At 41.9% G+C, this 26,537-nt stretch overlaps 1 protein-coding gene across 1 annotated transcript; it reads left to right on the forward strand.

The window, feature by feature from the left end:
• Positions 1-15,411: 15,411 nt before the first annotated feature.
• Positions 15,412-24,196, forward strand: slco2b1 (solute carrier organic anion transporter family, member 2B1). Its single transcript, XM_073824392.1, has 11 exons — positions 15,412-15,702; positions 16,446-16,551; positions 17,560-17,697; positions 17,931-18,093; positions 18,175-18,399; positions 18,517-18,615; positions 18,942-19,072; positions 19,781-19,895; positions 20,987-21,151; positions 22,445-22,634; positions 24,031-24,196. The coding sequence occupies exons 2-11, from the start codon at positions 16,528-16,530 to the stop codon at positions 24,179-24,181; spliced, it is 1,401 nt and encodes a 466-aa protein (XP_073680493.1). The 5' UTR covers positions 15,412-15,702; positions 16,446-16,527; the 3' UTR covers positions 24,182-24,196.
• Positions 24,197-26,537: the final 2,341 nt, after the last annotated feature.

The following is a 26,537-nucleotide window of genomic DNA, read 5'->3' on the forward strand; positions in this document are numbered from 1 at the left end:
GGGAAAGCTGGCCATCTCTTACTCACCTGTCCCGTCAGACCCCCACGTCCAGTGGTGAATACCATACAATCGGATATTAAAACTGCTCATCTGACACTCTTACCTGTTCAACTGCATACCGCTGATCAAGTTCTCTGTGTATCTGCTCTGGTTGACTCAGGCTCTTCGGGAAACTTCATCTCACAAGAATGCATAGATGTCCTTCATCTACAACGTTGCCGCCATAACCCTGAACTATCAGTTAAAACCATCCAGGGAAAACCACTTGGACGTGGACGGATCCGGTTTTCATCACCATTCATCACTCTTCAAGTAGGATTATTTCATCAAGAACGGATCAAATTTCTGGTACTGGAGAACTCCACTGTGGACATCATTCTCGGTCGCCCTTGGCTACATCGTCACCATCCTGAACTCCGCTGGGATCCATGTGACATCATCAGGTGGAGTAACCACTGCCAGAAGAATTGTTTTACCTGAATACCTAACCCCGTTAGTGCTCCTCTCACCATCACAGCTACCAGGATTGAAAGTCCAGAATCAGTAAGCAGTGTGAAAATACCAGCGGAGTATCAAGATTACGAGGACGTCTTCAGTAAGCAAGCTGCCACCCAACTTCCTCCTCACCGGCCATGGGACTGTGCTATCGACCTGCTACCTGGTGCTCAACTACCTAAAGGACGTATCTATCCCTTGTCCAACCTGGAGCGCCAGGCGATGGAGGAGTACATCCAGGAAGCATTGAAGCAAGGATTCATCCGTCAATCCACCTCACCAGCTGCTTCTAGCTTCTTCTTCGTGGGTAAGAAGGATGGAGGTCTCCGTCCCTGTATTGATTATCGTCTGCTTAATTCACAGATCATCCAACAACCATACCCTCTTCCACTCGTACCTGCCACCCTCGAGGAACTCCGTGGGGCTCACATCTTCTCTAAGCTGGACCTGCGGAGTGCTTACAACCTCGTTCGTATTCGTGCGCGAGACGAGTGGAAAACAGCGTTTATAACACCTGCTAGCCACTACGAATATCTGGTTATGCCGTATGGTTTGTCCATCAGTCCCTCTGTCTTCCAAATGTTTATGAACGAGGTGTTCCGGGAATTTCTCCATAAGTTTGTTGTAGTCTATATTGACAACATTTGGATCTATTCCCGGAACCAGGCCGAACATCGCCAGCACGTCCGTCAGGTCCTCCAGGTGCTCAGGCAACATCAACTCTACCTTAAGCTAGAGAAGTGTGAGTTCCACCAGAACAACATCCAGTTCCTAGGCTACAACATCAGTCCCGAGGGTGTGCAGATGAATCACGATAAGGTGCAGTCCATTCTGACATGGCCCAAACCCAGTACAGTCAAGGAACTCCAACGATTCCTGGGATTCTCAAACTTCTACCGCCGGTTTATCAAGGATTACAGCATCATTTCTGCACCCTTGACCTCCCTCCTTCGTGGTCGACCGAAACACCCGGTCAGGAACAACTCTGCCCACGAAGCCTTCCATCAGCTACAGAAGATCTTCAGCACTGCTCCACTACTCCATCATCCCAACCCGGATCTGCCATTTGTAGTAGAGGTAGACGTATCCACCATCGGCGTCGGAGCAGTGCTGTCACAAGCAGCTGGTGAGTCCACTCTCCTCCATCCCTGTGCTTATTATTCCAGAAAACTGTCTCCGGCGGAGCAAAACTATGATGTAGGAAATCGAGAGTTGCTTGCCATCAAACTCGCCTTGGAGGAGTGGCGCCACTGGCTGGAAGGGGCTAACCATCCGTTTACCATCATCACGGACCATAAAAACCTCCAGTACCTGCAAGAAGCTAAACGCCTCAACCCTCGCCAGGCCAGATGGGCGCTATTCTTCACCCGTTTCCAGTTCAAAATCACCTACCGCCCCGGATCCAAGAACATACCGGCAGATGCGTTATCCCGACAATTCTCTCAGGATACAACCATGGAACCCGATAACATCATCCCCACGGATCTCATTGTTAGCCCCATCCAGTGGGACATTGACACCTGGATCCAAGAAGCCACCCTCCAAGAGCCTGCTCCGCCGGAGTGTCCAGAAGGTAAGATCTACGTGCCCAGCTCCCAGCGTCAACACCTTCTGGACACAGTTCATCAATCTCCGGGCTCTGGACACCCAGGTAGCAGGCGGACTCTCTCGCTCATTCAATCTCGGTACTGGTGGTCCAGTATGACTCGGGATGTCATCAGGTACGTCCAAGGTTGCTCAGTCTGTGCCACTTCTAACACTCCACGTCATCTGCCCACAGGAAAGCTGGTACCACTACCCATCCCGCAGAGACCCTGGTCCCACCTCGGGGTTGACTTCGTGACGGACCTACCCAACTCAGAAGGAAACACCTGCGTGCTGGTTGTAGTGGATTGTTTCTCTAAATCCTGCAAATTCATCCCCTTGGCAGGCCTCCCCACGGCTATGAACACCGCTGAGTTACTCTTCCAGCACATGTTCCGTCACTTTGGTCTCCCCGAGGAGATTGTGTCGGACCGGGGTCCACAATTTATCTCTCATGTCTGGAAGGCCTTTTTCAAATCACTTGGTGTGTCTGTTCATCTCTCCTCAGGATACCACCCTCAGACCAACGGCCAGACTGAGAGAAAGATCCAGGAACTTGGACGTTACCTCCGGTCATACTGTTCTGCTGACCAACACAGCTGGAGCAGGTTCCTCCCGTGGGCCGAGTATGCACAAAACTCCTTACATCAGGATACTACTGGATTGACCCCCTTTCAGTGCATACTCGGTTTTCAGCCACCGCTGTTTCCCTGGACAGAGGAACCCACGGATGTTCCAGCTGTCGACTACTGGTTCCGAGAGAGCGAGAGAGTGTGGGACTCAGCTCATCAACACCTCCAACGAGCCATCAGACGACACAAGGAATTCGCCGATACTCGTAGAAGAGCCACTCCATCTTACCAACCTGGAGACAAGGTATGGCTCTCTACTAGAGACATTCGGTTGAGGTTACCTTGTAAGAAGCTGAGTCCCCGCTACATTGGTCCATTCGAAATCCTGAGGCAGATCAACGAAGTGACATATCAGCTTCAGCTCCCACCCAGGTACCGAATTCATCCCACCTTCCATGTATCACTCCTTAAACCTCACTTTCCCTCTGCCACAGATGAGCCGGAAGCTGAAAGACCCGGAAGACCCCTCCTCCTGATATCCTGGATCAACCCTCAGTTTACACCGCAAAGGAGATCCTGAATTCCCGGTGTCGGGGAGGTCGCCTGGAATATCTCATCGACTGGGAGGGGTACGGACCTGAGGAAAGATCATGGGTGGCCAGAGACGACATCCTCGATCCTCTACTTCTTACAGAATTCCACCAGAGCCACCCAGAATGTCCTGCCCCTCGCGGTCGAGGTCGCCCTCGACGTCGGAGAAGGGCGTCGGGAGCCGCCCCTGGAGGAGGGGGGTAATGTCAGAGTTCTACCACAACCAGAGCCACCAACCACGCCCACTGAAGTCACGTACACACGATCACAATCACCTGACTTCTAGCGCACCTGATTTCAATTACCTCACCCCTTTAAATACCCGGACTGGTTCACTCCTCGTTGTCTGATCTACAGATCACATCCATGCGATCGCACTCTCTGTTCCTACAGAGCTGGACTCTATGCCTGCTGTTTATCCTGTTGGATCGATTCAACTGAACATTGCCACTATTCAGATAAGCATACTTACAATGATATCTGCAACTGTCTTCTTACCAAACCTGTTAATAAACTTTCAACTTGCTGTGACAACACCTGTTTCTTAAATTAGCTGTTATTTACTAGCTGTTACTGGAGATTTGAACTTGCCATTGGAATAGATAGAGGAAAGACAGTGGGAAGAGCTTATTGTTATCAAACCAGACCTAGACAAGCTATTGTCCCTCAAATAAAATCAGTCATCACAAATTTGAACAGACTGTAAAATAAGGGTTTTTTATTATTATTTCAGTACCTTTTATTTATCTTTAGGGGCCAGTAGCAGTTACAGTAACAAAGAAGTAATCAGTCTTACTTTTCAGGTTAAAATAGACCTTTTTTATGTGACCAACTAAAGTTATGACCATTCTTAAAGGAAAAATAGATGCCACAGAGTTTTGTTGTTGTTGTCTGTGTTAAACTGTGATAACAGAGAGAAAGATCTGTTTAACTTTTAAGTCAGTGGTTCTTAACCAGGGGCCACACGATTATTTAAATGTATCAAAATGAATTCATTATTAATATATTCAAATAATCAAAATGTAATTTAAATAAATGCTAAAGCACATAACTGGAACTGGAGCAATTAAAGTAACCAATGCAACATAAGAGTCAAAGACTTCTGTGAATACTTGTGAATACACATTGAAATAAAGTGCCACATTTCATTAGGATGAAATGCAGTGTTAATCAGGCACCAAATCTAGAGGAGCAAAGACATCAGCCTCAGAAACAAATGCAGGCTAGTCCAGGCAGATGTGTTCCCTGTATTAACCTATATGGACGTGAAAGCTGGACTATGAACTGATTGAAGGAGCATTGATGCCTCTGAGTTGTGGTGGTGGAAAAGGCTCTTAAGGGTACCATGGACAGCAAGGGTTAGCAACATAGAGGTCTTGGAGCACATCAAACCAGAAATGTCACTTGGGGAAAAAATTACCAAACTGTGGCTCATCTGTTTTGGCCATGTGATGTGAATATCTTTACTAGAAAATGCAATGATGATCAGCACAGTTAGGAGAACAAGACAATAAGATCCAACCAACCACCAACAAAACATCAAAAGACACCATTAAAAGTGACACTGGCCTAGGCATAGAACAGCTGAAAAAGAAAGCAAAATACTGGAAAGAATGGTGAGAAATGGCCCATAGGATCACCAAGAGCCGGACATGACTTCATACTTTATGTCTATATTTACAGCATAAATACAGACAAATGTTTTGGATATAGTGCCCATGACTCAAAACAGTTGAGAACCATTGTTCTAAGTAATGGACTTACTTACAGGTTTTCATTCACTTGAAAAGATTGTTATCAGCTTATTATCAGCAATATGCTGTAGAGATGACTTATATCTGAAAAACATCTAATGCTTTAGATCACACAATCACTCTGTCACGATTTGAGCCTCCGTCGTCCTGTCATCACAAACTCTTGCACTACACATCATGGACTTCATCCCCCACAAGCCACTGCACCAATCACTGCTCACACCTTCTCCTCGTGACCCACTGCACTGATTGCTGCACACATCTGTTCCTCATCACACTGACTGCTGATAAGCTTCTCACACACACAGCCACTTTGCGAAGTCGTGTATTGCCCCAGCTACATTCTGAGCGTTTCTTTCCCGTGTTTTTGATTCCTGGACTCCCTCGTGTTTGATTCTCGCTGCCTGCCCCGACCATTCTGCCTGTGTTTGACTACAATTTCTGCCTGCCCCTTTGTGTTTGTTTATTCTTAATAAATGTCTGTCACAAGGACGGTCGGAGACGAGCGGATCCATTCGCAGCATTTATTAAGAATAAACAAACACAAAGGGGCAGGCAGAAATCGTAGTCAAACACAGGCAGAATGGTCGGGGCAGGCAGCGAGAATCAAACACAAGAGGGAGTCCAGGAATCAAAAACACGGGAAAGAAACACTCAGAATGTAGCTGGGGCAATACATGACTTCGCAAAGTGGCTGTGTGTGTGAGAAGCTTATAAGCAGTCAGTGTGACGAGGAACAGATGTGTGCAGCAATCAGTCCAGTGGGTCACGAGGAGCAGGTGTGAGCAGTGATTGGTGCAGTGGCTTGTGGGGGATGAAGTCCATGATGTGTAGTGCAAGAGTTTGTGATGACAGGACGACGGAGGCTCAAATCGTGACACACACATTTGTACACATTAATGCTTAATGTGAATACACAAATTCACATTTTTTTTTAAACAAATGAACAAATAACATGGATAAAATTAATTTAAGGGAATTAAATCCATGCAATGATGTGTCCCTGGTCACCTTCCACTTTAGCAGATTTTTTTGATGGATGAAACATCCCTTTAACATCATGACCTATAGGACATAGGATATAAACCAAAATACATATCTGATCACATTGCATGTGTGCCCCTTAGCAAATGCTGTTGTTATGGTCATATCTACAGTAAATGAGCAGTTAATTTGAGATGCTCTGGGACATTTGTAATAACCCTTTGTGAATCACTCACGCCACCAATGACCAAACCGTAATTTAATTACTGCAATGAAGGGGCCAGTGCAATTTGTCTACTGTTATTCTCTTGGAATCAGTCATAATTCTGGGTCTGTGATTTACTTTTTTTTATCTTCTCTTCACCTCACTTTTCTTTAAGACAAGCCACTGCCTTTTCAGTTTTCTAAGGTTTATCTGTTTTTATGTATTGACAATTATGTAATATTGTTGTTGATATGGAGATGTTAAAAGTAATGTTTCATACTGAAAAATCAAACAAGGCCTATATTCAAGTGTTGCATAGGTTGTTTGGAACCTGATTGAGCTGTTTTGGACAAGAAAGAATAATAAACTGCCCGTTATGAATTAGAGCCATGAGGGTTCTGGAACATCCTGGGACTTAATTATCAGCTCGCTTCATTAGCAGATGTGATAAACATTTATTAGCTTGTCAGTTAGCTCCCAGAGGGTTAATTATTATTTGACATTTGAATCGGTCCCCTAAAAGCAAACTATTTTAGACATCATTAATGAAAATGCAACAGTTTTCTTCTGTGTCTCTGTGTGGATATAATACCACAAGTGTCTAATTAAGATGTAATTATCATCTGCTTCAACAAAATACTAATGTGGACAATAACAATTGGTTCTGGGTGATGTAACAGTGGTCCTGAAGGTGCACCAATTACTCTACATCAACAAACACTGTTTGCAACATGACCATTAGAAAGGAAAACATCTTTATGTCTATGAGGAAATCAGCTGTCAGACAACCTTAACTACATCTTAGATTTATTTAAATATATTAAACTTTTCAGAATATGGAGGTTTACAAATTGTGTCAAACTTATGGCCATTGATTCTCAAATGATCTGAATCACCAAAGTTTGTCTAGGTGTTTACCTTTACAATGAGCATAGAGACAGTAGGCTTAATACATTATACATAACATGCACTCGAGATGACTAGTGTTCTGCATTTGATTTAGTAAAAAAGTCTATGGTGGATATCAAAAACAAAAATCGAGTGTGAATTCTGAAATGATGAAAAAAAAAAGTTTATATCTGTTACAGGGCATTCTAAAAAAAAAAAAAAAAAAAAAAAAAAAAAGCATGCTGGGGTTTCTCCAATAAAACATTACATGTTGAAATATTTTTGACATGTTAAGTGACATAAAAAGCTAAAACTATTTCAATTACAATATTGATTACAATTAACAAATTATTTAGGAAAAACTAAAAAAGATTGTGAATTCACTGACATTTTTCATCAGCTTTTCCAAGACAGTATATTTAAAACAAAATTCAAATGAATCTGAATTCAAATAAATAAGCTTAACTTTCAACAACAGCTTTTATTTATTTATATAGCACATTAAAAAACAACTTTGTTGCCCAAAATTAATTTTAAAAGGAGGGTAAATGAAGTATATAATAAAAAGAAATAGGAGTAACAATGATATTAAAAAAAAAAAAACATCCTAGTTAAGGGATCTCAATAATTCAGACAATATCATTGTAATAACTGATTTAAAAGTAAAAGTAAGCTGAATGTCTTAAAGGTAGTAATTTTCAGATTTGTTTCTATATATTCGGATTTATGATATATTCAAATGTGTTTGCATATATTCAAAATTTTCATTTATATATTCTGATTTTATATAAATATTTCCTGTTTGGCCCTTTATATTATTTATGTATGTAAAGATAATCTTGCATGTAAAATCCAAATAAGCTTTACAGATCATTATTAGAATGTGTTTAAACAATGGTTCCCCTTCAGTCGTTTCACTACGACGTTACATGGGAATCGCTTGAAAGTCCAATAATCTCTGAGCCTTATTCAAAAGGCCAATGAAAATTGGCGAGTGGCATTTGCATGCCAAGCCATGCCCCGTACATATGGGTATATAAGATGGTGGCATGCAGCCAGTCATTCAGATTTTTGCTTCAGAGCCATTCTGCTCGAGCTAAACTACGTTCCTGCTAGAGAAAAAGAGCTCTTCTCCGCTGACGCGCTGCCATCTGAAAGAGTTAAAAACTAAAAGAGTGTTTGGCAGCCGTCAGCAGGATCCTGTGGTCGGCCGTTTTCACGGCCATCAAAAAGCCTCCTGCTCTCCAGCGAGCAAGCAGACTGAAAGAGCAATTTCTCACGGCTGTGTAAAACGTTCTTTTCAGAATGGTTTTCCGGCCGTGCGCTGCTGGATGCGGCAGTTTCCTCACCTCTGAGGATGGGCATGAACACTGCCTCACATGCCTGGGCTTAGAGCATGCTGAGGCAGTGTTTACGGATGGTTCGTGCGTTCACTGTGAACGCATGACCATGATCACGCTGAAGAACCGCCGTTCTTTTGCAAGACAGCTCCCCTCAAAGCCGTCAATGTTTTTCGGCAGCCGTGGCGAGGCACCAGGGGGACTTACGAGTTACCATGCAGAACGTGCTGCCGGCCCCCAAAGCCCTGCGGCCGTCTGCACCTCAGCGTGGTCCCATCGAGTGGCCAGAGCAGTATGCTTCCCCGGAATCCGGGCCAAGCATCTCCTTTGGCACTCCACCGGAGGAAGAGATGTCTGTGGCAGCATCAGAGGGAGAGTCTGGCGGTGAAGCAGACATCTCGGCGGGCCAGCACCCCTCTGTGGTTGCTGCCCCATCTGACATGGACGCTGAACTGTCGGCTATGCTCCTCCAAGCCGCCAGGGGGATCGGGCTGGAGGTGTCTCATATGCCCCCGGCCGATCCCTCTAGGCTTGGTGATTGGTTCCTGAGGGGGGCGCCTGCGGTTCCGCCGCGCCCTCCCCCCGTTCCATTCTTTCCGGAGGTGCATAAGGAGCTGATTAAAACATGGCGGGCGCCTTTTTCATCTCGCCTTCGCCCCAGCTCCTCCTCCCTCGCCACCCTCGATGGCGGGGCAGCCCGGGGATACGAGTCGGTTCCCCAGGTTGAGCACGCTATCGCGGTGCATTTATGCCTGCGTGGCGCTGCCACCTGGCGGGACCGGCCGCATCTACCCTCCAGAGCGTGTGAGCGCTCGTCCGCTCTCACGGGCCGCGTGTATCGCGCTGCTGGACAGGCTGCTTCCGCCCTGCATGCCATGGCCACCTTACAGGTCTACCAGGCGCAGGCACTAAAACAGCTGCACGAGGGTGGTCCCGATCAAGAGATGATGCAGGAACTCCGTGCCGCCACCGACTTTGCCCTCCGGGTGATGGAGGTCACAGCACGGTCTCTTGGTCAGGTGATGTCCACGGCTGTGGTTCAGGAGCGACACTTATGGCTGGCTCAGATGGCAGACGCCGACAAAGCTCGCTTTCTCGATGCTCCCGTCTCCCAGAGCGGCCTATTCCTAGTCCAGAAGCAGTCGGAGGCCATCAAACAGATCTTGCCCCGCCGCAAAGCTACCAGCCCGCCGCCGGTGGCCCCGCCTCCGCCTGCCCGTCGCCGAGGGCGCCCCCCTGCGGCTCCAAAAACAACCCCAGCTCCTACCCCTGCCGAGTTCCATGAAGCCAGGCTGGCAGCCCGGTGCAGAGCTGGCCGCAGGAGAGCGGCGCCGCCCGCCTCTCAGGGACTAGCCAAAAGTTCTCGCAAGAAAGCTGCAAAACGTCCCTGACGCGGGCAACCCAGAGGTGGTGGAGATTGCTCTTCGGGGGACAGTGACATCTACGTCCCCACTCCCGGTGGAGGGCCAGGAGCTTCTGTGTACTCTAATATCGCCCACCTTTTCACAGAAAGAGCTAATTTCCTCACCTCTGGGGCCTCTGCCCCGAGTTCCCCTTTTGAGCAGCACTTACACTCCTCGGAACCGGACTCGGAGCCTGAAATCGCCAACACGGGAACCAGGGAAGAAGGTAAGCACTGCTTCTCGCAGTTAGACTCTTCCCCAGAACCCTGGGGACAATCCCCTTCCCCCTCCAGGCTGCCCCACCGCGGTCACGTCGGTCAACGTTCCCTTGATACCGCTAGCAAGCCGGCTAGCTTCCCAGCCCCTCGCGGTGGTTCATACGGACGGTACGTCTCGGCTATGCGATTCAATTCGCCAGGCGTCCGCCCAGGTACAGAGGCGTCCTTTTCACTACTGTCCGTTCGGACAACCATGCCACTGTCCTGCGTTCGGAGGTTGCAGTCCTACTGGCAAAGGATGCAATCTTGAGGAGCGGGCTCTGGACGGCGCTCTTGAGGAGCGGGCTATGGAGGACTGGACGACCCCAGCGGAGACTCTGGAGGGCTGGGCGTCTCCAGCGGAGACTCAGGAAGAGCAGGCTCTGGGCGAGCGGTCACTGGAGGGCGCTCTGGCGGCGCAGTCACTGGAGGGCGCTCTGGCGGCGCAGTCACTGGAGGGCTGGGCGGAACCAGCGAAGACTCTGGGAGACTGGGCGGAACCAGCGGAGATTCTGACTTGACGGTAGCCATCTTGGGTGCAGATTCAGGCTTGGCGGCCATCTTGGCTGGGGACTCAGGCTTGGCGGCCATCTTGGCCAGGGACTCAGGAACAACGGCCATCTTGGTCAGGGATTCAGGCTTGGCGGCCATCTTGGCCAGGGACTCAGGAACAACGGCCATCTTGGCCAGGGATTCAGACTTGGCGGCCATCTTGGCCGGGAACTCAGGAATGGCGGCCATCTTGGCCAGGGATTCAGGCTTGGCGGCCATCTTGGCCAGGGACTCAGGAACAACGGCCATCTTGGCCAGGGATTCAGGCTTGACGGCCTTCTTGGCCGGGAACTCGGAAATGTCGGCCATCTTGGCCGGGAACTCAGGCACGGCGACCATCTTGGCCAGGGATTCAGGCTTGGTGGCCATCTTGGCCGAGGATTCAGGAACGGAGGCCGTCTTGCGTGCAGACTCTGGTGTGGTAGCCATCTTGAGAGCAGATAATAACATGGCGGCCAACTTGCTTGCAGACTCTGGCGTTGCAGCCATCTTGCTGGCAGACTCAGGCGTTGCAGCCATCTTGCTGGCTGGCGTGGCGGCCATTTTGGGAGCTGACGCGGCGGCCATCTTGTGAGCTGACGCTGGCTTAGCAGCTGACGGGCTTGAGCGCGGAGAGGAAGCCTGAGGTATTGGGCTGAGGACCATCGTGAGGCTTAGGAGGACTTGGGGACACGTGGGGACAAGGAAGTGAGGTCGCTAGAGTGATATGCGGAGGGTTTTGGCTTTTGGTGAGATGGGGTGACAGCATGTTTCCAGATAGGAGGAGGATTACTATCCTCCACCATGACTTGGAATGGGGAATCACATAAATCAAGAACAAAATTTACAAAATCTGCTACGGGACGGTAGCAATCACTAGGAGTAATCAAATTAAACAAACTATCATCTTTGAGTCCCATCTGGAAACATGCGTTAACCATCTTGTCACTCCATCCCACCAGATGGTAAATGCTCAAAAACTCCTCCACATATTCCTCCAGCGAACGCTCACCTTGATGCAAGTTCCAAAGGAGGTCCTCAGCCCGGTTCATCTTCTTGTATTTGGTCCGTCAATCTGTCACACTCAGGCTGGGTTGAAGAGTGGAGATGGAGGAGGTGAACCGGATTGAATGAAAGAATAAAGTTTGAAACAAAACACTAAATAATGATAACAAATAAACAAAACCGGGAGCAGGAAACAAGCACATGTAACCAAACAAACGGAAGTAACATATACATTGACGGACAAACGGGGAGTGCAAACACAGACTCTAAATACTCTGAAAACAAGGCGTGGTCATAAACAAGATAACAAGATAACGAGGGGGAAATACAAATATGGGCAAGACTGAACTAACACAGACAAAACTAGAAGGGGGAAGAGAAGGACTAAACCATTAGAACTAGAAACAGAGGGGAAAAAACACTTGGGAAACAGAACAGAACAGGACAAAACACAGACATAATCCTGACAACTAGATCCTTCTAAAAGAATGATTAATTATTTGCATCCGTATTCTAAAGTGAAGATCATGGTAACCCACTAGTAACGACTTAAGTGTTACTAAAGCCATTAGAAGTATTACTATCCAGAACCTTACAAAACCTCAATAGTTTTTAATGATTTTAGTCATTACTAGGGAGTTATCATGACATTCACTTTAGAATACGGATCCAAATAATAAGTAACTCCTTCTGATGGATTTGGTAATACCTGAATCATTACTAGTGTTCGTGTGCTTCGTCTGAATAGTACAGTTTTTCCGCGTCTCCCCCGTTTTTGTTTCTCGTTCCTTTTCCAGTTTTTTTATTTCCGTAGTGTTCTTCTTCATGGATCCCTTACTCCACCCCGAGTTCCTCCTCCTACAGCTGAAGCAGGGGGAATTACCGCTCGAGGGCTACACATTAATGTTCCAACCAGTAGCTCTCACCACCAGCTACCCGGACGACGCGCTCTGTGCGTTCTATGACGCGAGTCTAAACGCGTCATGCAGAGCGCCGTTGTCCGAGGACAGCCCTCGAGCTGTTTTTGCCTCGTTTGTGGAGTGGACACTGGCGAGAAACCGATCCTCGTTCCCCGCCTGTTCCAAGGAAAATCTCGCCAGTGTCACTCCGGACCCAGAGCCCAGCCAGTCACCACCCCGACCCGCGGAATACCAGCCAGAGCCCACCGATCACGGAGAGCTACAGCCCGCCGCGACCAACGAGCCATTGCTGAGAAGAGCGACAGCTGATCGCCACGGAACCTGAGCTGCACGAGCCGTCAGACCTGGTGCGTGAGCCGGCTGCAATGACGTGACAGTGGAGGCGTCAGTGGAACGTGAAAATGCTGAGGACAGCATTACTCACTGCACCACCGCTGAGGGTGAGCTTGTTTGGGTTTTGGAGATTCTATTAAGGACAATGAACCTGAAATAAGTTTTTCTGAGAATCTAAATACTGAACTTCCTGTAAATTTTGGACTGTCCATCTGCTCAGATTTCCCACATCCCCTCCCTCAGTTACCTCTGTTTTATAGCCATAATGTTTCAATCATGCCACCACTGCTGCCTGTCACTCCCTCTGCTCACCCTCAGCCCACCATCTGTGCAGTGGGTTCACCGCAGGTCTGCCAGTCATCATCGGCGTCATGGCTGGAGGATCCCTCATCTCCGCCTTCAGCCTCTGAGTCCTGGACTCCGCCTTGGCCCTCTGACCCTGCGGCTCCAGCCCGTCTCTCAGCTCCCTCGTCTCCACCGTCACCCGTCGGTCCACCAGCTTCACCGGGCTCCATCGTCCTCTCGGCTCCGCCCCAGTCTGTCGTCATCCCACCTTCGCCTCAGGACTCCACTCCTCCGGTTGCGCCTCGTCGCTCCATCCCACCGGCTCCGTGGAACTCCTCCATCCCTCTGGCACAGCCTCAGTCCTCTGTCGGTCCGGCTCCGCCACGGACCTCTGGATCTCTGCCTCCGACTTGGTCGCCAGAGCCTTGGGCTCCGCCTGGGCCCTCCGGATCCTCGGTGTCGCCCAGCTCTCCGTCTCCGCCTCGGGCTCTACCACCACCTGCTCCGACTCCGTCGGTCGGCCCCTGGGAGACGTCAGCCTGCCCTCCACCATGGCTTCTCCCTCCATCGTCTCCACCGTGGATTTCCATCATGACTGCGGTCTGGGTCTCACCTGGCTGCTCCTGCTCCAGCCCCCTCCTGTCACCTCCTTGGCTCCTCCCTCCGTCATCACCTCCATGGACTATTCGGTCACCACCCTGGACTCCATCTTTTGCCCTCCTCCCGGGAGTCCGTCCTCCACCAAAGCCCCCTCCTAAGACTTTGTACAGTTTGTTCCTGTTTGTCAGCGCGAGGACGCCCATCAATTCCCCCCGCAGATCTGTGTGTTTTGGTTTCTCCCTCATTGTTCTCACCTGGATTTGTTAATCAGTCTGTGTATTTAATGTGTGTGTTTTCCCCTCAATCCTTGTCGGTCTTTGATGTTACTATCCTGTTTTCCTGTGGTTCCTGTGTTTCCCGTGCTTCCTGTGCTTCCATTTGGATTTATTAAATACATTTCATTGTTTCTACATCGTTGTTCGTGTGCTTCGTCTGAATCGTGATATCCAGGTATATGTTCACTACTCCTAATGTGTATATGCACTAATGTAGATGGTTTAAAAGCAAAAGGTAAAATCTGACAATTAAAATATTTGTATTCTCCCGAAAAGACAAAGTGGTATTGCACTGAAAAATATATCTATGGTATGGAATTTAGTAAAATCTACTAAGTTAAGTAAACTTAGCAAATTAAATAAGTAAATGTAGTGTGTACAGTTAGAGTTTGATGAGTAATTTCTACTTAATTATTTTAAGTTTGCCCTGCAGTTAAGTACATTTCACTCAGCCACAGTTTGTAAACTTCACTCAGACATCATAGCACTGAAAAAAAAATGCCATTAACGCATGTGGTTCACTTACAAACATGTAGGTAAGCAAGCAGACTGCTCCTTGTTGTTTTTAAGGTTATATGTTGACTCAATGTAGTTAGTAACCAAATGAACACAGAGACCTCAATACTTGATACACGTGATACACAATGACTTTAACAATCAGTGAATAGTTTTTAAATATGAATGGGTCATTTTGAGTAGAAACTAGATGTTACAAAACAGCAAGTTACTTAACCTAACAACAAAAGAAACTATGAAACAGTGTAAATACATCTCGAAAACAGCAAAAAAATATTTACTTAAACATCTTTGTAAAAATAACAAACAATTCAAGTAAAATGTATGAAAAATAACCTAAAAATAATGAATTTATGCTGCATTCTGTTATAGATGTCCATCTAAATAATTCATAGCTCTTGCATGCAAATTTAATGTCCAGTTAAAAACTAATCTTGTGAGTGCTTATCTTTAAAAATAAAAAAATAATCCATGTGACTCTGAGAAATGTACTAATTCAAGGGAAAATATTGCTATCTTGCTTCTTATATTTCTAGGAACAAATAAAGGAGAGTCAGATCTGATCTAATCTACAACCAATTTTCTTATTTGTTTTCAGAATTTTAACCAAAATCATAAGAGAATCTAAATACCATTTATTTATTTTATTTGGATCCCCTTTAGCCACTACCAAGGTCTTCCTGGAGTCCACCATTTAAAACAACTAACAAGGCTCTTTTCCAGCGTGTCTTTTCTTGTAAATGAGGTGTTATATACAGAGAGTGTGGTTTTAAAGCTGTACTTTGTCTCCATCTGCTGGTCATTTTATAACTCCTCCCAGCTTTGTCCTGATGGGACGCTGTGAGCCGTCTATTGTTTGCATCGTACCGTATTTAGCGTTAACAACTGGCGGCAATGAGAAATGGATCGTTTTGCAAACAGTGTTAATCATGTCGCCAATGAGAAATGCATAATTTTCGCAAACATTGTCAGATCTGTGCCTCAATCAGTGATTCGTTTGAAAGGTTCTTTCTTCCTTTCTTTCTTTACAACATGAAATCACGTCCAAATACTTGCTGAGATTGCACAATCCTGAAAACCCGCCCAGATTAAGCAACTACTTAAATTGTAACTTACTTTCTAAAAGTGAAAGTAGACTTTCTCCAACTCCAGTCTCAGCAAGCTGTAAGTACACTTCTGTTCATTCATGAACTCAAGCTGCTCAAACAGCTCGGGCATGCTAATTAATGTGGCATGTGTGAAATAAATCTAGTTTTATTAATTCATTGTTGCTAGACTAATCAAGATGTGAACATATAAATGTTGAGGATGTATACAAAATGTATATTCTAATATGTGTTTGTATACTTAAAAGATAAATATTAATGTATTCTTAAAAAAAAAAAAACTTTAATCTCAGTTTAAATAATCTTATCCTGAGTAGCCTCTATAATTTGTAATATGTAATAGAAAATGTATGGATAATACTGGGCCACTCTCCTCAATACTTCTATTTTGGTGTTGAATTCAAACTCAAAAGTACTGAGTCAAAATCACCACAATTCACTAACTCCAAAGACAAAGACCCCCTTAGAGTACTGTCTTGCGCAATAGTGACATAAGATTAACTTCTTTCCCAGTTCCTAAGAAACAGCTGGAATTTAGCAATGCTGCTTTTGTGTGAGCAGCCAAGTCATCATAAAATCATTCCTTAACAAAATGAAACTATGTTAATAGATAAAAGTAGAATGCTATTTTAGCTGAAGAACACAAGCAGTTCCTGTAAATGAGTATCCAGTAAACAGCATGTAGCAGATTGCAGATTTCTAGATTAAAATTAAAAAGAGAGATAAAAAGGGAAGTTCCTATTTGTTTTGCTGAGAATAGGCAAGATACCGTTAATAGCTATGATTTTATTTTTTTCCAAGAATGTGTTGCATCTTGTGATAACACGAATTGACAGCTGTTGAAGTCCAGGGAAATCCACAGACATCGAGAACTCACAGATCAATGGGTCTTTTTAACAATATCAAGGTAAGATTCCAAATACTACCAATAATTATGTCCATAGTAATAATGTGGCTTCTCAAATAAAGGTGTTTAGTGACAGAGAGAGAGGCGATAACTGCATGTATTTTATTTATTTATTTATTTTTTGTAATTAAGCATTTATAATGGTTTAAATGCAATTGAAAAACACACTACAGTTAAAATTACAATAAAAAAGTGTTTTATGCATGCTTTTGTATAGTCAACGCATCAAAATTGTTTACTTTGTTAAAGCATGACAAAGGATTATTAAAACATGATTTAAAATGTTCTTGAACTTTTCATTCAACATTCTTACAAAATGTACTTTTTAAAGGTGTACTTGTCATGAATTAATGAGTCATGAAAATGTATTTTCTAACACTTTAATTTGGGTATTATTATTTGCAAGTACATTTTATTTTATTTTTTATTTTTGTTTTTTGTTTTTTGTTTTTTGTTTTGTTTTGTTTTGTTTTGTTTACTCTTCACAAATTCAAAACAAGCGAATTAAGCACACTTCTTTTCCAAAAGGGTATTGTGATTATTTGCCAGTCAACAGGTTCAGTATATGAAGCATTTAGAAATGAACGTAAATGCTGTACAAATTTCTTTAAAATTCTTAAAACGTGTATCTAGTATTTAAATTTAGCAATTGAAACTTCTTTTAAAAATCTATCATTGTTGAAATACACCTCTGTTTCTGAGAGGTGTAACTAAGTTTCCCAACTTTATTAGTCTCCACAGATTTGGCCTGATGATTTCCTGCATAATTGTAATTTCCTTGTATTCACTGCACATCCTTATATTGTTCTGAAATGGCTGTACAACCAAAGGACACAACTTGGCTTGGCCTGAATATTTAAAACCAATTAACACAGTGGTTCTCAACTCCAGTCCTCCCACACTTTGCACATTTTGGATGTCTCCCTTATTTAACACACCTGATTGAGATCATCACATTGAAGAATGTGTTTAAATTTGTTGCGCTTTTGTGCTTTTTGTGTGTTTCAGTTTTTTGTACTGTGTCACGGGATGCTACAACTTGCTCAGCTCCTGGTGTCTGGCTATCTGAAAGGTTCTATAACCTCCATTGAGAAAAGATATGGATTTTCAAGTCAAAAATCAGGACTACTGGCAGCCTTTAATGAGGCAAGGATAATATGCTAACTTTATATAAATGGTGATGACAGGAAGTCTTGAATAGCCTGAAGGAAAAACACAGTTGTTTTGGCAATTGTTAGCATCTGGTTAGCAATTATTTCATTATTAAAGTACAAGTTCAGGCACAAAGCATAAATATGAAATTGCTACTGCATCAGCAAGGACAACTATTTCACTATTATATCTGATCATGCATGTAAGTCTTTTGTTGTTAAACAAAGGTGGGGAACACAGTTCTCATCGTGTTTGTGAGTTTCTTTGGGAGCCGTGTGCATCGACCGAGATGTATTGGAATAGGAGCGATGATCGCAAGTGTGGGGGTTTTCCTTATAGCCCTACCTCACTTCATTAGTGAGAAGTACACATATACGGACTTCAGTAGCAGTGAGTGGGGATTGTTGTTTTGTTTTTTGTACCTAATAAGTACCTAATAAGTGAAATAACCTATATGCATTTGTTGGACAGACACCAAAGACAACAGTTCAGGTCTTTGCCAATCACTGAACAGTTTCCCTGAGGAAAAATCTAATCAGACATGCGATCAAGAAAAGACTGATTCTCACCTTGGAGTGTATCCAATACTTCTACTAGGCCAGTTACTGCTGGGCATTGGCGGTGTCCCCATACAACCTTTTGGGATTTCCTACATAGATGACTATGCAGAAAAGAGGAATTCTCCCTTCTACCTAGGTTTGAATGAGTATTGAGGTTTTTTTTATCATTGATTTCCGTATACAGTGGTTTCATTCTCATAATATTAATTTACGAAATAATGAATCTTTATATATATATATTTTTTTTTTACAGGCATACTTTTCGCAATTACTGTAATTGGGCCGGCATTTGGCTACATGATGTCATCTGCCCTGCTTCGTTTCTATGTTGACATTGACAAGATCTCTTCAGGTAAGTCTGATATGCCATCTCTACTCCTTCATAAATGTAAAGTAAATGTATACACTTTACTGAGCTTAAACAACATTAGAGAGTCCAATGTAAATAAATACTTTAGCTACTGTAATAATCATGTTTAGACAAGTGTGTTTTGACAAGCTAAACTGATTTTATAAAGAAGTGTTGACCTCAAGATTGAACATGTTTAGCAACATTGCTTTATGTATTAAACACAGACAGGAACTTTTAGTAAAAAAAATTGTATTATTATTATTTTTTTTATTTTTTGCCTTTCATATGTGGGAGATGTATGATGAATAAGCTGTTATACTTTTCAGCTGATATAGATTTGAAAAATGATGACCCCAGATGGGTTGGCGCTTGGTGGTTGGGATTCCTAATGGCTGCCACCCTCCTTCTCCTGACATCTTTGCCATACCTGTTTTTTCCAAGGAAAATGTCTGGAGAGGTATATTACAAATCTCATCTGTGGCCTTTTTCATTCTGAAAATTAATTTGTAAATTTTGACTAATCAGCGATGAAGAGTTTGATGTAAAGTAGTTGAATGTGAGTGGTTCTGCTCAAATTTAAGATTTTGGCATTGTTCCTGAAGTACACTTGCGTCTCACAGAACATGTTTTAAAAAACTAAAAACACGGAAAGAAACATGAAGCCCAGAGGAGCATGTCTCATCCTGCCCTTTCCCCTCTTGCTCAACTTGATTAAATGACAGGTTAACCTTGCATGAAGTTTGCATCCATACATGTTCTTGCACTAAATGTTTGTTCTGTAAATGCGCATGAAATATTGGAATTTCATATTTAAATATGTGGCTATAAAAACATGATTCATTTAATCTTACCTTGTAAAGATTTAGCACATGCAGGTAAGATGGTTTGCTGATGTATGCTGATATTATTGGTGCTACTGTTTTAGTTTGAAGAGTTAAAATTGACTTTACGTGTTGTAACATTATTTCTATTCTAACTGAAGCTTCAACAATACTCTTTGGTTAATGAATTAATAGTCAGTAGGCTGTCCTAGATGAATGACCAATGGTCGATGACAGTGAATAACAACCAGTTTGCCAAATGTACCGCTCTACCTCAAACTCACAGATTTTAGTACTCTGATTTTGAGCATAATTTGGTTTTTAACAATAAATTTTGATTTCAGTCTCTTCAGGAAATCGAAGAGGCACCTATGGAACCATCCACAGAAAAAATTATGGAGGACAAGAAGCCCAAAACTGACACAATGGAAGAGTTGTCTCTCACTGAGTTCCTAAAAAGTATGTTTGCCATTTTACCCATCAGTGATTTTATTCATCACAAATTAAAGAAATAGTTGACACGAAAAAGGATAATTTGCTGAAAATATACTCATTCTCAGTCCATCCAAGATGTAGATGATTGTTTCTTCATCTGAATTAGGAGAAATTTAACATCAATTGCTCGTCAATAGGTCCTCTGCGTTGAATGGGTGCTCAAACAGAATGAGAGTTCAAACTATTGATTAAAACATTACAAAAATCAACAATTAACCCAGTCCATCAAGAAAACAGATCTAAGTAAACAGTGCTTGTTCTGTGCATATTTCTCTGATTCAGACGGGATGACTTTTACACTGGAAATGCTGTTTTACACTGGCAATGTTATGGATTTCATTTGGGTGAAACTGTTCCCTTAAGTACAATGACTGTTTTGATCTTTTAAATACAAGAAAGGTTTCCTGTTGTCAAACATTGACTTGGTGTAGGCTCATTAACTAAGAAATAAATTGCACCCACTAATACTTGAATTATTGCATGTGCTGAAACAACACAAACAAAATCTCATTGCATTCAGCGTCTGGTCAAACTGGTATATGGGTATAAAGAAACAGGGATTATGACCTACTTTAGAACTCAGATGCCTGATTAGAAGCCAAATAATGATTCAACTCTTTTTTGTTTTTCTTAACTACAAATTCAAAATGTTCTGTTCCTGTAACAGTTAAATTTTATTAACTTAGCACATTTTGTCTTAATGGGTGAGCTGCACACAGCAGGAAAACATATTCCTTACATTTTTTTTAAGTTGTTTATCAATCAAATTCGACAGTATTTTGAAACCTATGTAATATGTCTAATATCAACATTTATTTTAATATTAATATTTTTTTTTATTTACTTTTGTTTTTCAGATAAATTATACATATTTGGTTCTTGATGTCTAATGTAAAAATACTTGAATCCAAATATCCTAAAGATCCTTTAATGTGTTCATTAATCTTCCAAAATATAATGTTCAAAATATAACATCCTTCTTAAATGTTCTTTTTTGTGCTATAATGTGCAGATTTCATTCAGATTATTGTTTGATGTCTTTTATCTTTTTTCAGGTTTCCCCAAGATAGTAATGAGGACTCTGAGGATCCCAATTTATTTGTTGGTAGTGTTGGCTCAGGTGAATCTTGCTGCCATGGTTGCAGGTCTGGCCACTTTTATGGGCAAATTCATTGAGAGGCAGTTTGCACAGACTGCCTCCTTTTCTAATTTGATGATGGGTGAGTTGATGGGTGACCTTTTGCTCGACCAAAACCATAACAATACAAATCATATCTTATTGTTCAAAGGTACAAATTGCTCATGTTGTAACTTTTACCACTGCTAATCCGCACACAATAGAATATGTCACTGTAACAAGTTCTGATTCAAAGGCAAAGCCCTGAGAAATAATCAAGGGAAGATTGAAGCTTTTTGTTAAGTGTTACATCTTTTATTATTTATTTTTCAGTGGAATTAATAAAGGAATGTAGTGCAGTATGACCCAGACTAAACTCTGAGCCAAGCCTGAAGCATTATTAAACAAATAAATAAAAATTTCAATATAATTACAGTTTTTTACAGACGCTAGGACACATTTCTCAATACTTAGGTCACTTTTGCAAAACTCTTCACACAGTGAGCACAACAGAAGTCTATGTGGGCTAAACTGAGGATCAATTATCATTGTTTTGGCACAAAATGCATTCAGTGACTACATCTCTCAAATTTCATGAATTCTTTTCTCACTCAGACACAACAACTGCCAAAAATCTTTGTACGTACAGGACATTTTGCACATGCTTACATACTGTTTACAAAACTGTTAAACTTATGTTCAAAACAATAACATATTGCAAAACTGAATAAGACAGCAAAATTCAACAGTAATATTTTATTGAAACATATTTCAAATCTAAAAATGCAGTAGATTAGCATTACTATTGTATCTGTATCAGTGGATGGTGTGTATACAAATTATTGTATTTTGGAATTACTTAGTGCAAAAAATAAAAATAAATAAACAACATAAAATATTGACGAATTCTGCATCATGTCTGATTCATTCCAGTAACATATATTGCAGTTATAAACAATATATATTGCAATTATAAACAGAGATATGTCCTTGTTTTACACAAGAAAACACTGTGTAATGCTACATGTTCTTAGTGTTTTTTAGGTCATTGTTTTGTGGGTGGCAAAGTGTGTTTGTCGGCTGTCAACCTTTGCTAGTGTTCTGGAAGAATGAGTTTATTTGAGACCTGAATAAAGTGTTTTGATAGTTGTAGTGCATTTTGAATGTGAAATGAACTGCTTTGCCAAGCAGAAAGTCGGTTAGGAGAATTGTGTGAAGAGTTTTGCAAAAGTGACCTAAGTATTGAGAAATGTGTCCTAGCGTCTGTAACAAACTGTAATGTACAATACTAAGACATTTATTTATGGAAACATTATATATATATAAACAAGAAACAAGAAATTATATACCTTTTTAATATATCTTTGTTTTATTCTGTCTGTCTCTATGTTCACAGGTGGCTTAAATATTCCTTCAGCCATGTTAGGTATAATGGCTGGAGGGGTTATATTGCGCAAGTTGGGTCTGTCTGTCAGGTCCTCAGCGGCCATGTGTACGGTGGCGGTTTTCATTAGCATTATGTTTGCAATTCCACTTCTCTTCATTGGCTGCCCGACACAAAGTGTTTCTGGCATCAACTATAATAAGTGAGTTGTGTTTGATGCTTAAATGCTTTGAATACTGTGCATTTTCAATGCTGAATTATACCCCATAAAAAATATTTGTCTGAGACACTGATAGACCAGTGTAGTAGAACTAAGAGTTAACATGAATTCTCCAGAACTATTGAGCAATAACATTTTTATCTGAAAGGGTATTACAAAAAAGAGTTATTGTGTGTGTGTGTGTGTGTGTGTGTGTGTGTGTGTGTGTGTGTGTGTGTGTGTGTGTGTGTGTGTGTGTGTGTGTGTGTGTGTGTGTGTGTGTGTGTGTGTGTGTGCGCGTGCACCTGGTATTCATCACGTTGTGGGGACCAAATGTCCCCACAAGGATAGGAATACCAGTAGATTTTGACCTTGTGGGGACATTTCTCAGGTCCCCATGAGGAAACAGGCTTATAAATCATGCACAATGAGTTTTTTTGGTGAAGTAAAAGTGTGCACAATCTCCTGTGAGGGCTAGGTTTAGGTGTAGGGTAGGTGTAGGGCGATAAAAAGTACGGTTTGTACAGTATAAAAACCATTACGCCTATGGAATGTCCCCATAAAACATGTAAACCCAACATGTGTGTGTGTGCGCGCGTGTGTGTGTGTGTGTGTGTGTGTGTGTGTGTGTGTGTGTGTGTGTGTGTGTGTGTGTGTGTGTGTGTGCACCTGGTATTCATCACGTTGTGGGGACCAAATGTCCCCACAAGGATAGGAATACCAGTAGATTTTGACCTTGTGGGGACATTTCTCAGGTCCCCATGAGGAAACAGGCTTATAAATCTGGAACAATGAGTTTTTTTGACTAAGTAAAAGTGTGCACAATCTCCTGTGAGGGCTAGGTTTAGGTGTAGGGTAGGTGTAGGGCGATAGAAAGTACGGTTTGTACAGTATAAAAACCATTACGCCTATGGAATGTCCCCATAAAACATGTAAACCCAACATGTGTGTGTGTGTGTGTGTGTGTGTGTGTGTGTGTGTGTGTGTGTGTGTGTGTGTGTGTGTGTGTGTGTGTGTGTGTGTGTGTGTGTGTGTGTGTGTGTGTGTGTGTGAGTGTTTACATACAGGTATGAATAAATAGATTAGAGTGTTGATTAGAGGTTGCCAAAATCTAAGTAATTCAGCCCATAATTCCAGTTACAATTTACAACAGAGCATTAACAGCAACTTGTTCTATGACAGCTGTTTTTGATTACAAAATTTTGCACATGGACCACATTTTCAATGCAGGCTGAAATTTGCACTTTCGTTTTCTCTTACAATCCTCAAGGTTTTTACACCAGTAGTTTTTCTCATTAATTCCCTTAATTCCCTTAACTCATGCTCCTAAAATCCAGCTGCAAGGCATCCTGGTATTTCCACTAGCCTTTGCTTTTATTTTTCTTCCTTTTGTCCCCAGATTCTCTCAGCAGTGTAGCAATGCATGTTCCTGTTCTGATGAAGCCTTCAACCCAGTATGTGGCTCGGATGGAGTGGAGTTCCGCTCTCCCTGTCATGCGGGATGTAAGACAGTAATATTTAAAGAGAAAGTTTTGGTAAGCTATTTTTAACTTCCGTTACTAGAACTGCATGGTGCTTTGGTAATAATGGCTGATACTGGGAGTTCTGTAAAAGCAGTGCTTTGTTGTAACTAATTCAGAAGATTTTATGTGAATGGTTAAGAAAGTAATTCATTACTGAACCCAGTGAAGGTTGGATACTGCATTAAAAGTCAGTTGGATCCAGTGTTGTTTTGGACCCCACTGACTTTCATTGCATGTTCCACAAAAAGAAAGTAATCTTGTGGGTTTAGTATGACATGAGGGTGAGTAAATGATGACCAAATGACCAAATTGTCCTTAGAGAATGCTTAGGGTGTAATCAGAACATCATTACTTGTAATCACAGATGCAGTGAATCAAAGAGGCATGTGGAAGAGAAAATAATACATGTCACTGACAGAACGACCACATGTGTCATTATGAGAGTGAATGACAACCAGAATAAGAGAGTTAAGGATAAAGAGGAACTATTTAAAGGTTTGAAATGTTTGAAAAGAGTTGTGTAATAAATTTAGAAGTAAATGTATATGGAGTACACCACCTTCTATTCATAGAATAGTACACCAAAATTCTATTCATTTTTTTCAGAAATGTATGGCAAATTTCCTAAACAAACCCACTTATAATTGTGAGTAAAACACAATTAACCATAATGACTCGATTAAAATAAAACAGTAGCATCAGTTTCTAGTCAAGCTGTAGTCAATTTATCAAGTGTGTCTTAAAACCACAAAGAATACCCATTCTTGTCTTAGGACAACTTTGATGAGCTTTTTTGATCCACTTCAAATGTTGACTTCTATATACCATGGCTTAAAATATACTCTAGAAAATGCTGGTTAAAACAACTCAACTAGGGTTATTTGACAGAAAATAACTTAAATATTTGACAAAACACATGCTGGGTTATTTTGACCCAGCTGGTTGGGTTAAATGTTTTTACCTAACATGCTGGGTTGTTTTGTTTAAGTCAACTATTTTTGTGTTCCCGAAATCTGAGCCGGCAAGGGACTGCTGTTTAGCAGAGAACTATGAATTTCAGACCACTGCCTCACATTTTACTCATACCTAAAAGATGCTGTGACTAACTCCATAACCTGCCCATAAATAAACAGTAATTTAAACGAACACATTCCCAGACCTGCAAACACTGACCCATTTTGACAAGTTAAAACAACCGATACCTCAAAGTACCATTACTTGTTTTAAATGTATACCAACCGCTGGAATAAAAGTACAGCATGCTAGCAGACTGTTTTTACTGCAGTGATTAGGACGCAGATACATTACTATATAAACATAACACAGATCAGCAATCTTTAAAGCACTGTAACAGGCTTTTCCCCTTTGGGAAAACAAACACACAATAAAAAGAACATGGTAGCAACCAGGAAATAGGACAGTATTTATGTTTAAATATGTGTCTAAGGTCACCTAGCTCTGTTTTCATTTCATAATGGCATGTTCCTTTGATAATTTAAATGTTTATCTTTTAGAAAGTACATGAAGAATCTATTTTTACAGAGCATTTTCCATCCATTTGTGTGTGGCTGTATGATGTGTTTTGGATAGACATTTTTAGGGTTTTTTTTTATTTATTTATTTATTTTTTCACCCAGTTTGTCTTTTAAAACCAGATATGACGTTTTGGATAGACATTTTTGCTTTCATTCAAGAAGTTTCTTGACCTACTTTCGCCACAAAAAAGAAAAAGCGCTATGAAGTGCAACACTTCATAGTTGCTACCTATAGCATACTAAAATAATTTATTTTATAATGCTAATATATATATATATATATATATATATATATATATATTTTTTTTTTTTTTTTTTTTTTTTTTTTTAACAAACAACCATAAGTTTACATAAGTTCTTTTCTGAAACACATTTAAGTGTCAGTTTCCAAAATATAGAATCTTTAAAATTAAAATGACATTGCGAGCACTAAACAATACTCTGACCTTTTAATCACTGCACTGATTAATATATTTTTTTTTTTACCCGGTTTGTCTTTTAAAACCAGATATGACGTTCTGGATAGACATTTTTGCTTGCATTGAAGAAGTTTTTTGACCTACTTTGGCCACAAAAAAAGAAAAAGCCCAAACATTTCCTGCATGCCTTATCCTTTTAATTGCTTTCAAAACAAACTAAATTCTCTACCTGGGCAGTATGGTCATATCTTCCAGGCATGGATGTTAGCTTTAGAGAAATGTCATGATGCAAAACTCCTTTGACAGTGTTGGTGGATTTATAGGTTTCTTAGAAGCTGTTTAAAATCTCTGTTATTCATTAATAAGGTATGTAGCAGAAACAAGCAGATAACGAATAATAAAAAATAAAAAAAGTAGTGGTTGCATGTT

The sequence above is a fragment of the Garra rufa genome, chromosome 19 (genome assembly GCF_049309525.1).
Source record: "Garra rufa chromosome 19, GarRuf1.0, whole genome shotgun sequence".
NCBI classification, from domain to species: Eukaryota; Metazoa; Chordata; class Actinopteri; order Cypriniformes; family Cyprinidae; genus Garra; species Garra rufa.